The sequence below is a fragment of the Mobula hypostoma genome, chromosome 3, assembly GCF_963921235.1.
Source record: "Mobula hypostoma chromosome 3, sMobHyp1.1, whole genome shotgun sequence".
Taxonomy (NCBI): Eukaryota; Metazoa; Chordata; class Chondrichthyes; order Myliobatiformes; family Myliobatidae; genus Mobula; species Mobula hypostoma.
In genome coordinates, this window is record NC_086099.1 from 37441549 (window position 1) to 37455840 (window position 14292).

The window sequence follows — 14292 nt, forward strand, 5'->3', positions numbered from 1 at the left end:
TCTCTAATCCAGGTAGCATCCTGGAAAACCTCTTCTACACCCTCTCCAAAGCCTCTATACCCTTCCTATAATGGGACAATCAGAACTGTATACAATATTCCAGATGCAATCTAACTGGAGTTTTACAAAGCAATGCACACAGAATGCTGCAGGAACTCAGCAAGCCAAGCAGCATCAATGGAAAAAAGTAAAGTCGATGTTTCGGGCCACGACCCTTCAGCAAGACTGCTGAATTTTGTGTGTATTTCTTGGATTTCCAACATCTGCAGATTCTCTTGTTTGTGATTGGAGGTTTATAAAGCTGCAACATAACTTCCTGACTTTTGAACTGGACTAAAGACAAACATGCCAGATACCCTCTTAACCACTATATCAACATGCGTAACCACTTTTAGGGAGCTATGAACTTGGACACCAAGATCCCTCTGCTCATCAACATCGTTAAGGGTCTTGCCCTTAACAGTATCCTGTCCCTTTACACTTAGTCTACCAAGAGCCAAAACTTCATATTAGGATAGGCTATATTCTCGCTGCCATTTCTTTGCCTATATCTGCAACTGATTGATATCCTGCTGTATTCTTTGTCAGTCTTCTACACTATCCACAACAGCATCAATCTTTCTATCATCTCCAAACTTACTAGCCCACCCATCTACATTTTTATCCAAGTTATTTATATACATCACAAACAGCAAAGACCCCAGTACTGATCCCTGTGGTACGCTAATATAAGACCTCCAGCAAGAATAAGTCCCTTCGACCATTACCCTGTCTTCTATGGGCAAACCAGTTCTGAATCCAAATAGCCAATTCACCTTTGACCCCATGCATCTTAATCTTCTAGATGAGCATCCCATGAGGGACCTTGTCAATCACCTTGCATCCACAGCTCTACCTTCATCAATCACCCTTGTCACCTCGTATAAAACCTCTGTCAAATTAGTAAAACACAACTTGCCCATCACAAAGCCACCCTGGCTCTCCCTTATTAGGCAATGGATTTCCTAATGCTCATTAATCCTATCCCTAAGAATTCTCTCCAGTAACTTCCATTCCACTGATGTGAGACTCACCCAACTATAGTTTCTAGGATTATCCATGCTTGCCAATGGAACAACATTAGTTAATCACCAATCCTCCAGGGCCTTGCCTGTAGCTACAAAGTTATTGGTCAAAGCCCCAGCATCTCTTCTCTTGCCTCTCTCAGTAACCTGTGGTCTATACCAGTGGTCCCCAACCTCTGGGCCGCGGACCGACACATTGTTGCGAAGAATGCAGCGGTGCAGCAGTAGCCAGAACGCACCCAGCACATCTTTAAGAAAAAAGCCAAAATGAACAAGCTACCGGCACCTAATTAATTAGCTTGTTCATTTCGGCTTTTTTCTTAAAGATGTGCTGGGTGCGTTCCGGCTACCGCTGCACTGCTGCATTCTTCGCGGCAATGTATCGGTCCGCGGCCCGGAGGCTGGGGACCGCTGGTCTATACCATCAGGCTGTAGGGACTTATCCATCTAAAGCATCTTATTCCTTCTTTACTTTGAAGTCCTAACATATTAAGTCTTGGCACTGATCTTCAATTCCCCCCCGTCCTTCTTAGTAAATGCTGATGTAAAGTATTCATTAAGGTTCTCACCCACATCCTTCACATCAAAACAAAAGTTTCCTCCCTTTATCCCTGTGTGGTCCCACCCTCTCCCTGGTTATCTTCTTGGCCTGATGTATTTACTGAATGCCTTGGGATTCTCTTTAATCCTACTTAACAAACATTTTCCATAGCCCCTCCTGTCTTTCCTAACTCCCCTCTTGAGTCTTTTTTTCCAGCTTCTTTATAATCCTCAAGAGGTTGAATTCTAGCTTCCTAACTTTTACATACTTTTCCTTTTCCTTCTTGCCTAAATTCATCACCTTCCTCAACATCCAAATTTCTCTTACCTTGCCATCCTTATCCTTCCTTCTAACTTGAACATATAGTACCTGTTCTGTACTCAGTGCAGTTGGTCTTTAAACACTTGACACATGTTGGATGCAGACTTGCCCAAAGACAGCTGTCACCAATTCACTCCTCCTATTTCTTGCCTAATCCTCTCATAATTTGCCCTGCTCCAGTTTAATATCTCTGCAAGGTCCATACTTATCTTTATCTAGAGCTATCTTAAAATTTAAAGACGCAAACATGAGGAATTCTGCAGATGCTGGAAATTCAAGCAACACACATCAAAGTTGCTGGTGAACGCAACAGGCCAGGCAGCATCTCTAGGAAGAGGCTAAGGCCTGAAGGGTCTCGGCCCGAAACATCGACTGTACCTCTTCCTAGAGATGCTGCCTGGCCTGCTGCGTTCACCAGCAACTTTGATGTGTGTTGCCTAAAATTTAAAGAGTTGTGTTCATTGTTCTCTAACTGTTCACCCTCTGAAAGTTCCATTATCTGGCTAGGCTCAAACCCCAATACCAGATCGAGTACAGCATCTCCTCTTGTTGGATTATTTACATATTGATTTTAGAAACCCATCCTGGATGCACCTAACAAATTCTGCCCCAACTAAACAGCTAGTACTAAGAAGGTCCCAATTTATATTAGTGAAGTTAAAGTCCCCCAGAACATCAACATTATTATTTTTAAACCTTTCTTTAATCTGCCTGCATATTTGTTCCTCAATGTCCTGGCAGATATTGGGTGGGGGAGGGTGTCAGTGATTGCACCGTTCCAATCTTTGAATTCTATCCACATAGACTTCTTTCTGAGCCTCCCATTATGTCCCCTCTGATTGCAGCTGTGATATTTCACTGATTAGTGCTGCAACTCCCCCGCATCTCTTTTACCTGTAGTAATTGGGTTTTTAACCCAGCTTTCTTCGCCCTGTGTTTCAGGGTCAATGATAGTTCCAATCATGAAGAAACAAATGATTGCACATTCTGCAAGTTAGCCAGCAGTGAACCAATAGCTCAAATCTGCACACAAAGCCGCAGTCATATATCTACCCATGTAGTTCCACACCATTTCAATGCAGCACATTGGTTTTATTATCACAAGACTATATACAGTATATGTTAATTGCAATGACAGATTAGTCAGGATTGGCTTAGTGTTTGAACTCCAGTTAACAAATCTCTAGGAAACATATTTTGTGCTGTTTGCATAATCTGTCTTGGTCTTTTGTTCTTTGTCTGGCCACCAAATTGTATCATGGTAGCCAAGCATAAACATTATTAGGAAGTATTTTGTCACATGAAAGTGTATTTATGGACATTAATCAGTGAAAATGCAAATAGCAATGCACTTATGTTGTTAGATAATGAAAAGAGTGGGTGCATACTAATGCTGAACTGAATGCTCTATGCGGATAATTATTGTTGACATACGTCCTGAAATTTGTTTTGCCCCAGCAGTACAGTGCAATATGGTTCCTTAAGGTTGTCATAACAGAGGGTAGTAATGATGTAGAGCTCCCACTACCTATTAAATGCCCCTAATGCGTGCACCTCAAATAGCATCAGACAACCAAGTCCAGCCCCTGGCCTTCATGGGTAGTTTAACTACTAAGCCCAGCAGAATCATTTTTACTGAAAGGAGAAGGGGAAAAGGTGGGTTACTGGTGCCTTAAAACCAGACATTTTTGGCAAATGAAGCTTGCCAGCTGTGGTTGGCAGCTCATGTAGAAGAAGTGAAACTCTAATCTCAAACTTCCACTGTCTTGCAGCTACACCCACTCACGGGGAAGGCTTCGGGAGTAAACCCCAAGGGAAAATCCGGAGCTGGACTGTCTAAGGCAGTCCTACATTGAGTTTAGTGTTGACTGTCATCTCCTGCGACACTGCTGGCGCCAAGCTGCATAAGTTTCTGCCGTTCCTTTGGGTTCATCAGATGCACAGAGAGGAGGAGCTGGCTACATGGGTAAACAGATTGCTTTCCATGTTGCACTGCATATCTAGACAACTAGGACACAACATTCATGGTCAGCCTTGACCAATGGAGGTCTCAGTGAGAAAGAAATGTATAGAAATTACTATGATTTACAAGCATTATATATAAAGAATAAATAAACAGTGCAAATAGAGAAGGAAGTAGTAAGGTAGTGTTTGGGGCATCATGGACCATTCTGAACCCGATGCTAGAGAGGAAAAAGCTGCTTCTAAAATGTTGAATGTGTGCCCTCAGGCTCCTGTACCGCCTCATTTATAATGGTAATGAACCTAGTCATGTCCTGGATGCGAATATTCTTCATGATAGATGCCACTTTGCTGAGGATTTGTGTTATAAAGATACCCTCAGTAGTGGGCAGGCTAGTGCCTCGATGGAGCTGGCTGAGTTTACAACACTCTGTAGCATTTTCTGACCCTTTTTAATTAGTACCATCAGACCAGATGGTGATGCAATAGTCAGAATGCTCTCCGTAGTACATCAGCGGAAATTTGCTGACATACCAACTCTCCTCAAACTCCGAACTAAATGTAGCTGCTAGAGTGCACTTTTCATAATTGCATCAAAGTGTTGGGCTCAGGATATAACTTCAGAGACGCTGGCGACCATAAACTTTAGAGACTAACTACTTTCATACCAATTAAAAAATAACTGGTCAATAAAACAAAACAAACAGCATCCAAAAAGTTGAATTAGAAAAAACAGATACTATTAGCCATATTGCTTAATCTGTTCATTGCAGAAACGTCTGCCTTGAACCAGTTTGATGTTTATATTTCCTTTTACATCCCTCTGCATAAGATCTCTCAAATTAATTTCTATTATCATTGAATTCAGGCACAGTGTGAAACTCAGATCCACTGAGAAATGACAAAAATAGCCGGAATTGAGAAACCTTCTGAAAATGTTACCCAAGGGACTTTTTGAAATGAAATCAAGATTTTTTTGAAAATGTTATGTAAGCTCAATGCAACCCAATCATGTAAAAAGAAAAATGATCCTGCTAATCATTAAATATAATCCTTTTTGAAATGGTGCAAAGCAAGCATTACTGATCCAGACAGGACCATTTTTTTCCTGTCGCTCTAAAAGGCTCTCTTTTGCCGAACAACACTCTGCATCTTGTGGTAAGATCCCATGCTCCCAGCTCCCCATTACACACCGTTTCACTGCAGAATTCTTATTGTAACTTTAGATGCACTCAGTTCAACAGCTCAGACTCAAAATTCCATTCAGTGCAGTGAGATAATTGGATTTAAGAGGAGTAGCTTCAAACAAAGCTGTAGACACTTCTCCATTATCTCAAGGGCACGTTTTAAGGTTTGATTTGAATGAGATTCTCTACAGCAATCCAACCAATGTGTGACCACCTTCACAAGGAAGATTGCTCTGATGAGCATCCAGTAAGGCCAAATTCATAATCACCTCTTAATCTAGACCCTGCCCTGTTCCCATCTCAAAATCCTTTTGTGTCAACACAATACATGTACCCAGAAAGATAACTGAATGTGTTTCATAACAGATCTACAAATGGTGCTTTGATGTAAGATTAAATAAAGAAGTACTTTACCTCCTCCCATTGGTGTATATATCGAATAAGTCTTGAAAGCCGTAATAATCGTAAGAGGCTGAGGATTTTTGTAAACCTCACAATTCTTAGTGCTCTAGCAGTCTTGTAAACATCAGAATCGAATCCTTTTTCTATAATCAGAAATATATAATCCACTGGTATAGAAGAGACAAAATCTATTATAAACCAGCTCTTCAAGTACTTCCACTTGATCACCTTGGGGTCCAATATGATTTCAGCATTGTCTTCTACAACAATTCCAGTTCTAAAATTGACTATCAAGTCCAAAAGGAAGAAGGTATCAGATGCAACATTAAAAATAATCCAAATGGTGGACGTTGATTCTGTGAAGAAGGTGATTCCCACCGGAATAATTATGAGATTTCCAACCATAAGCATCAGCATTATCAAGTCCCAGTAAAACCTAAGAGAAAGGAGAGAAATAGTAAACAGTAAGCAGAAGAAACCACAACTGTTCCTATTCTTTATTTCTAATACGGTTAGGTTCGGTACCGGCAACAGAGGACTAAACTACATGAATCACCACGAAAAGATGCCAATGCATTTGTTTCAAGCTTCAGGTTTAAAACGGAATACTGCAGGCAGTGGTAATATTACTGATGTTTTCAGGAATACAGTTATTAATAAACTTTTCCGTGCTAACATTCCAGAGTTTTTCTGAGGGTGTACTGTACTGAAGGAGTTTCTGTCATTCTCCTTAAAAGATAACTCACTTGTGATTTCCAATGGATTAACAAAGATTGGCCTACTGCCTAACGTAAGGGTTATTTTCCCTCTGGCAAGTCAAAGCCATAACTGCTGACAGGACCTCTTTTAAAACATAGTGAAGGGCAAGAAATTAAACTGTTTTCTCTCCCTTCCTTCAAGTTCATAAATGGAGATCAACTATGGATTGCTGATCTACATTTCAGATTATCTTAGCATAGGTTCCTAAGATTGTCATAGCCATGGGTGGTGGTGTGGATAAGCTCCCACTATCTAAAAAGTGCTCCAAACAGTGTGCGACTTTAACAGCCTCTGACAACCAAGTCCAACTCTTGGCCTTCGTGTGTGGCTTAGCTACTAGGCCCGGCGGAACTGTTTCTACTGACAAGAGAAGGGGCAAAGGCGGACCACTGGTGTCTCAAAACCAGTTGCTTCGAGCAGGTGGGGCTCATCAGCCTTGGACGGCAGCCCGCCTAGGAGAAAGAAAACTTTGATTTTAAACCTCCACTGCCTTGCGGCCATACCCACCCATGGGAAAGGTTTCAGGAGTAAACCCCAAGGAAGAAATCTGGAGCTGGGGTCCCTAAGGCAGTTTGACATTGTTTACAAATTCACTCTGGCAACCTCTGCGACGACACTGATGCCAAGCTGTATTAGCGCTTTCCCTTCCCTTGAGCTACATCAGTGACGTGGAGAACAGAAACCCGCTACATGGACAACAGCCAGCTCTTCAAATCTTCCTGCCCGGAGAGGACACAGTCCACCAGAAGAACAAACCCATGATCCCCTGGGATCGACGGCTGCCGACTACTACTGTTCAGCACAGATTGAAGCTGGAATTTTTCTGGGTAGGACAGCATATTCCACTCTAAGCAAGGAACTTAGAAATTTAATTTACACAATTGTGGCGATATGATATGTCAAGAAACAAGGTTTTATCCTAAGTTCAATTCACTGCATCTTGCACTTTATTTTATTGTGTCTGTAAATATCACTAAGCTTATTGAATTGTTTAATCAGAGATTTGGACTTCCAAAGACCACCCCACCCCTCCCCTCCAATGAATGGTAGTGTTTTGTCCTGGTATCAATGTTCATATTCTTGACACACCATGAAAATGAGATTTATTTTGTAAATTTATACTTATCTTTACTTTTGTTGTACCAATAATTAAGTATGTTCAAGGTAATCAAAAAGATTACTTCAGCACTTCAAAACTTTGCAGCATTTTCTATCATTTCATATTTCCAGTAGCTGCAATTTTTAGTTCAATTTCAGTATTGTTTTCCCTTCTTTTCCTCTCTGACATTTTCATTTGATTTCTTCCACTTGCAATTTCTGCCACAACCTATACACACACACACACACACACATATATATATATATATAAAACACACACACACACATATATATATATATATATATACATATACACACACACGCACACACACACACTATATATACATAACATATAACAATTACAGCAGGGAAACAGGCCATCTCGGCCCTTCTAGTCCATGCCGAACTCCTACTCTCATCCAGAAACATGCTCTTTACTGTGATCCCTCTTCACTGCAACTTAAAACAGGTTTGATTTCAATCAAAATACTCTGGGTGTTATCAAGCCAGAGTGTTAATTCTTTTTCTCTCTATATAGATGCTACCTGACATGCTGAGTATTTCCAGCATTTTCTGTTTTTTTTTCCCCCAAACCACTGATCTAGAGAAATGAGAATGAATCTCACCATTGCAGCCAGGCAATTTAAATGCAATAAGTTTTTGAATAAACAGCTAGTACTGGTACTGAGAATGATTCCATCTGATTGTTATAGAAACACATTGGATTTGGAAATCTGGTATCTTTTAAAGGTCTGGTTAAACTGTACTCCCGATCTACAGCAAAAGATTGTCTTTTAACTAACCTCAGATATGCACAAACATGCTACCTTTAGGGATGAACAATTAGGATATGTGGATCCAGTGACCTCCACATCAGTGAATTAAGCAGTGCATTGGAAATTACTGCTTTGTTGTAACAAGGGTAGGAAATTTGTCATAATACTTTGCTGGCTCATATCTGTTATTTGCACCAATTAGGCCAAAAACAGCCTCTGCGTTACCTTGGACAAACACACCACCACATGTATCCTGTTATTGAAGAAACAATCTAGTTCATCAGATAATGTGTTTGTACCCATGGTCCACCAGAGGAACTAGTCTGTCACTCCAAGTCAAATCCAGTATTACTAATTTTCTAAGATATCACTCAATTAATTGCATGCAACAATCACTTTGCAGGAAGCAGAAGTAGCACAGAAATAATACTTCAGTGCTTTTATAGATTTATATTGCAAATATATACTCTCTACAATCAGGTCTATGAGCAGTAATATAAATGATATATCGACTGTATTCTGAGAGCAAAAAAAGATACGGAATCAATCAAGCTCCTAGAAATCTGTTATCGTCGTATATTGCATCAGTGATAAAGGATATGTACTCTTCATTTGGCTTTCCACCAGTACAGCTTCTACAGATGCACTCGTAATGTTTATCTATGCACAGTGACAATTTCAATATATATAACTTACAAACTAATGACTAGAAAGTGCTGCCTTCACACCTGACATGACGTTTTCCGTTATGTTTTTACAATACATTCACATAGCACAGATTAAAAATAATTTCTATAGACAATGTTTTCATTTGTTTCCACAATATTACAAAAGAAAAAGCAATTCTGCTACTTCTTAGGAGGTGGACATTTATCTTCATTGTAAAATGCACACTTTAAAAATAACGAGAAAATTTGTCTTGAAATTAGACTTCACCATTTTATGAGCATTGAATTAAGTTTCGCAAATATGACTTGTTTCCAATTGAGTAACATTAATGTAATCAAGAAACAATTTTTTTTAAACTGTTTAAAATTCATTAGGGTGATTTTCCCCCTAAATCACAATGTACGAACATTTATCTTTGACAACTGCTTTGTGCTGTTGTAAATGCTTGGCATAGGTTCCACCTTTAAAATCTAATTTCTATCTGCTAACGTGGACATAGCCACTGTGCACTGAATGGCCTCATTAGCTGCCTGACTACCAATCGGATTGTGCTGACTTGGATGGTGACCAGAAATACTTTGGCCAATTTCAAATGGTTGCTAATTTACTCTGCGATAACAACCAGCACATTCTAATGCACACAATTGCATCACAAACCATGGGAATGAGCTCAACAGACCAGGGAATAACACAAGTTTTCAAGAGTGTAAATTCAATTAATGAATAACAATCCTGCAAAGGACCTCAGTGGATCTGACAAAGCCAGGAGGGGGAACAAAAATCATCTAGTATCTCTTTTTTCACTTATGCTAAAACATGCACCAGCATCGGTGGAAACAGCCTTTGACATCCTTTGCTGCCATTCAGTTATTAATGTCTATTGTTCATGGCTTCACATGCAAAGCAACAGCGAAAACATAGCTTGAATTATTAGAGCACTATACACAATGACATCTACTTCAGTTATGTGGATTCAGCTCACGCACTTTCAGACATCCCGATGGAAACAAATGTTCCAATATATTGAACAAAGTGACCAATAGAGCACTAATGGATCTGTAATAAGTCACAAAATGGAAAATACATGATGGCAAAGAAAATCACATTGGGCATAATGAGCTATTCATTCCATCGTGAGCATGGTCATCGTTGATACTTCAAAATGTTGACTTTAGCAAAGGTATGGTTCCATTCTAACTTTTTAAACCTTACCAAAATGTCCATTCCTTGTGTACTTCCAAACTTTGAATGAAAACTGATCATTCAAGATAAAGGATCATCTTAAAGAGCACTATATTCTGACATTGTGTCCCAGGTCAGTCATTGGACGGCAAAAAAATGTGAGAAAATCACTTTCAATTCACAGCCTACGTTGCTCTGCGTGACACAGGATGGAGAAGGTCAGATGATTGACACTTACCAATTGATGATTGGATCTTGAAGCTCCCAGATATGTGTGCTATAAATTCCAAAAGGTTATGCTTCATGTTGAGATAAAAGAATCCATGGCACTGTCTTAAAGAGGAGCAGGAGACACTATTGTGATGTTCAGGACTACATCTACTACATTCCCCAATAAAGCAGATATGATAGTAATATTTAAGGGGCATTCAGACAGACAAATAAGGAAGTAGGGAATAGATTGGCATCATGGTTAACGTCAGCATAATGGGCCGAAGGGCCTGTTCCTAAGCTGTATTGCAGTCAGTGTTAACACTTGCTTCATTGTAAAAAACTCAATATTTTGATATTCCTTACCAATAAATACAGCAGGAGCATAGTAACCACAAGGACTGTAATAGTTCAACGAGATCCTCATTATCATTTGCTTGCATGAGACTAATCAATGGTTTTGCTGACATCACCACACATCGGGATTTTTTCTTTAATGAAGTTTTTTTTAATCAAAGATTGTTTCCAATCACTAAACTCTGTTGGAAATGGCAATTTGAAGGAGTCCTGTGTGGGAGCACTAATGTTCAATATATCATTTATCAGAGCACTAAATACCAGAACCCTACAAGATACTGAATTATTTCATAATGTTTCAATTCAGTCATTAATTATGGACTGCACTTTCTTTTTTGTACTGGCTGTTACAACTCCAAGTCTGGTACAATACAACTTTCTGCTTTGTTGAAGTTTTTCAGCTATCCGGTCTGATAGCACATTGGCTGGATTGAGGGATAGTATATTAGCATGCTGTGAAATGTATTAAAGATTGCCGAAGAAATATCGTATGCATTGGTCATGATCTTTCAAGAATTACTTGATTCTGGCATGATCCTGGGGGATCGGAAAATTGCAAATGTCACTCCACTCTTTAAGAAGGGAGGAAGACAAAAGAGAGGAAATTATAGGCCAGTTAGCCCAACCTCAGTGGTTGGGAAAGTGTTGTAGTCGATTATTCAGGATGAGGTTTCAGGGTACTTGGAGACTAATGATAAAGTAAGTCAAAGTCAGCATAGTTTCTGTAAAAGGAAATCTTTCCTGACAAAACTGTTAGAATTCTTTGAGGAAGTAATAAGCAGGGTGCACAAAGGAGAGGCAGTGGATGTCATTTATTTATTTTTTCAGAAGGTGTTTGATAAGGTGCTACACATGAGGCTGCTTAACAAGATACGTTCCTATGGTGTTACAGGAAATATACTGGCATGGATAGAGGAATGGGTGACAGGTAGGACACAGCAAGTGGGAATAAAGGGGGCCTTTTCTGGTTGACTGCCAGTGACTAGTGGTGTTCCTCAGGGGTCAGTATTGGGACTGCTACTTTTCACATTGTTTGTCAATGACCTAGATAATAGAATTGATGGCTTTTTGGCAAAGTTTGTGGATGATATGAAGATAGGTGGAGGAGAAGGTAGTGCTGAGGAAGCAATGCGATTTGCAGTACAACTTAGACAAATTGGAAGAATGGGTAAAAAAGTGGCAGATGAAATCCAGTGTTAGGAAATGTATGATAATGTATTTTGGTTAAAGGAACAATAGTGCAGATTATTATCTAAATGGGATTGAAAATTCAAACATCAAAGGGACTTAAGAGTCCTCGTAGAAGACTCCCAAAAGGTTAACTCACAGGTTGAGTCTGAGGTAAAACAGGCAAATGCAATGATGGCATTTATTTCAAGGGGAATAGAACAGAAGAACAAGGAGATAATGCTGAAGCTTAACAAGGCACTAGTCAGGCTGCACTTGGAGTATTTTCAACAGATCTAGGGGCCCCTTATCTCAGAAAGGATGTGCTGTCATTGGAGAGAGTCCAGAGGAGGTTCACGAGGATGATTCCTGGAATGAAAGGGTTAACATACGAAGAGCATTTAGTAGCTTTGGGTCTGTACTCATTGGAATTTAGAAGAATATGTGAGGATCTCATTGAAACCCACCAAATGTTGAAAGAACTAGATAAGGTGGATGTGGAGAGGATGTTTCCTCTGGTGGGAGAATCCAGAACTACAGGACACAGCCTCAAAATTGGGGAAACCTTTTACAACAGAAATAAGGAGATGTTTTTTAGCCAAAGAGTGATGAATCTGTGGAATGCTTTGTCACAGACTGCGGAGGAGTCCAAGTCCATGGGTACATTCAAAGCAGAAGTTGATAGATTTTTGATTGGTTAGGGCATTAAAGGATATGGCAAGAAGGCAGTTATATGGGGTTGAATGGGATCCAGGATCAGCCATGATGAAATGGTGAAGCGGATTCGATGGGCAGAATGACCTGATTCTGCTCCTATGTCTTATGGAAACCGCATAGAAATAAAAATGTTAAATCTCACTTTAAGAACTTTTTAATATTTTTGTTCATTCAATGTTGAAGTTTCTTCCCCCGAATCATTGTCTAAATTGCTAACTCTAAAAATAGTTTTCAGTCGCTGGAATGGCACTATCAAAAGTATTACAACCCCTAATTTAAGGGGTAATATCAGAGACGATGCAATAGGCAATCGCCTCTGATCTGGGCCGACATTTACGTGCCGGGCGGCACCTAATCAATTACCTTGTTTATTTCGGCTTTTTTCCTTAAAGATGTGCTGGGTGCATTCCAACCACCGCTGTATTCTTCGCAGCCCGGAGGTTGGGGACCACTAAATTATAAGTCACTTATAAGTCAATAGCATCATAACATTCTAAGTAATGTTTGGATATTAAACACACAGTGCATATATTCCTTGTATGAATATATAAAATCATTGCAACACGCCAATATCGCTGAATCAGTGGGAGCCCTGGGCTTGTTTCCCTGCAACAACATGGTCCTATCGAGGGGTGATGGGAGACAGCGATATTCGAAGGGGGTTCCTTATGTCCAGTCTATTTCGCAATTTAGTTTTCATTGCATTCATTGCAGAAAACTCCGCTTCACAGCGATATGATGTTGTTAATGGAAGCAATGTTTTCAGTGCTTTCGTGGCTATTTCAGGATATTCAGCCTTGACTTTGATCCAGATTGCCGGCAGAGATGTTATGTCAAGCATACTTTTCAGCCCACCGTCATTTGCAAGCTGGAGAAGTTGATCTTTTTCCCACGCTGACATGGATGATTCACCGGGGACATTCACTAATGGATCACGGACCCATTCCTTTGCACGTCTTGGGTCACTGATGACCTTGCGTGCATTAAAATTCAATAGTGCGTGACAGGGAATGAGGAAAGATGTAGCTGACTCATATCATTTCATATTGCCAAATCATTTCGTTTCCTCGTGGCCCGGTGGTTGGGGACCACTCTTAACACCAAGAGAGACCAATCAGGATGCTCGCTCTCCCTCTCAAAAAAATCTATTTCCGGGATATCATATTTAATTTCCGGGCATCAGGGAGGCTCCCGGAACTTCCGGGAGAGGTGGGATGTCTGCAATGAGGTTGCAGTGCTACTACAGTCCATGCAAAATTAATATTTACAATGCATGCGGTACAGCTTAATTTTTTAACAAATCCCATATTTACATGCAACAAGTGACTTTGATAGACCATAACACTTAAAGGTCATTGGCAAGCTGGGATGTAGCATTATTCAACTGCACAACAGCCCTTGGGAAAAAGCTGTTTTTCTGTCTTGGCTAAGATGTTTCTGTATCTCCTACCAGACGGCAAGCATTGAACAGACAGTGTCCAGGATGGGATGGGTCCTTAATGATGTTGTGAGTGTGCCGTAGGCATTGAGAGTTGTAGATTGTCTCCAGGTCCAGTAGTTAAATCCCATTGATGTGCTGAGCTGTCCGAATCATCCGTTGGAGATCTTTGTGATCTGCCTTGCTGCACACTGTCATTTCAGATTTGCTCTGTTGCTACTCTTCCTCAATCTATGTCCCATTGCAAAATCACAATATCCTCATCACAACTTTTGCTTCCATTTATTTTCACTCAGCAGCAAAAAAACCCTTTCCCTATAATCTTATCCAAGTTATTAATATAAATAGCAAATAACAGAGTGAAGAAATGATCCTGGGTACAACATCTTTGCAGTCTGAAAGAGAACCATTTCTTTTTTTACTGTAATAAGCTGTTCGCAAT

At 40.1% G+C, this 14292-nt stretch overlaps 1 protein-coding gene across 2 annotated transcripts in view; it reads right to left on the reverse strand.

The window, feature by feature from the left end:
• LOC134343939 (potassium/sodium hyperpolarization-activated cyclic nucleotide-gated channel 1-like) overlaps nucleotides 1-14292 on the reverse strand; it is a 270471-nt gene that overhangs the window by 232317 nt on the left and 23862 nt on the right. For both annotated transcript variants that reach the window (XM_063042899.1, XM_063042900.1), the window contains exon 2: nucleotides 5490-5913. In XM_063042899.1, the coding sequence (XP_062898969.1) occupies nucleotides 5490-5913 (424 nt within the window). The remainder of the gene's footprint in view (nucleotides 1-5489; nucleotides 5914-14292) is intronic.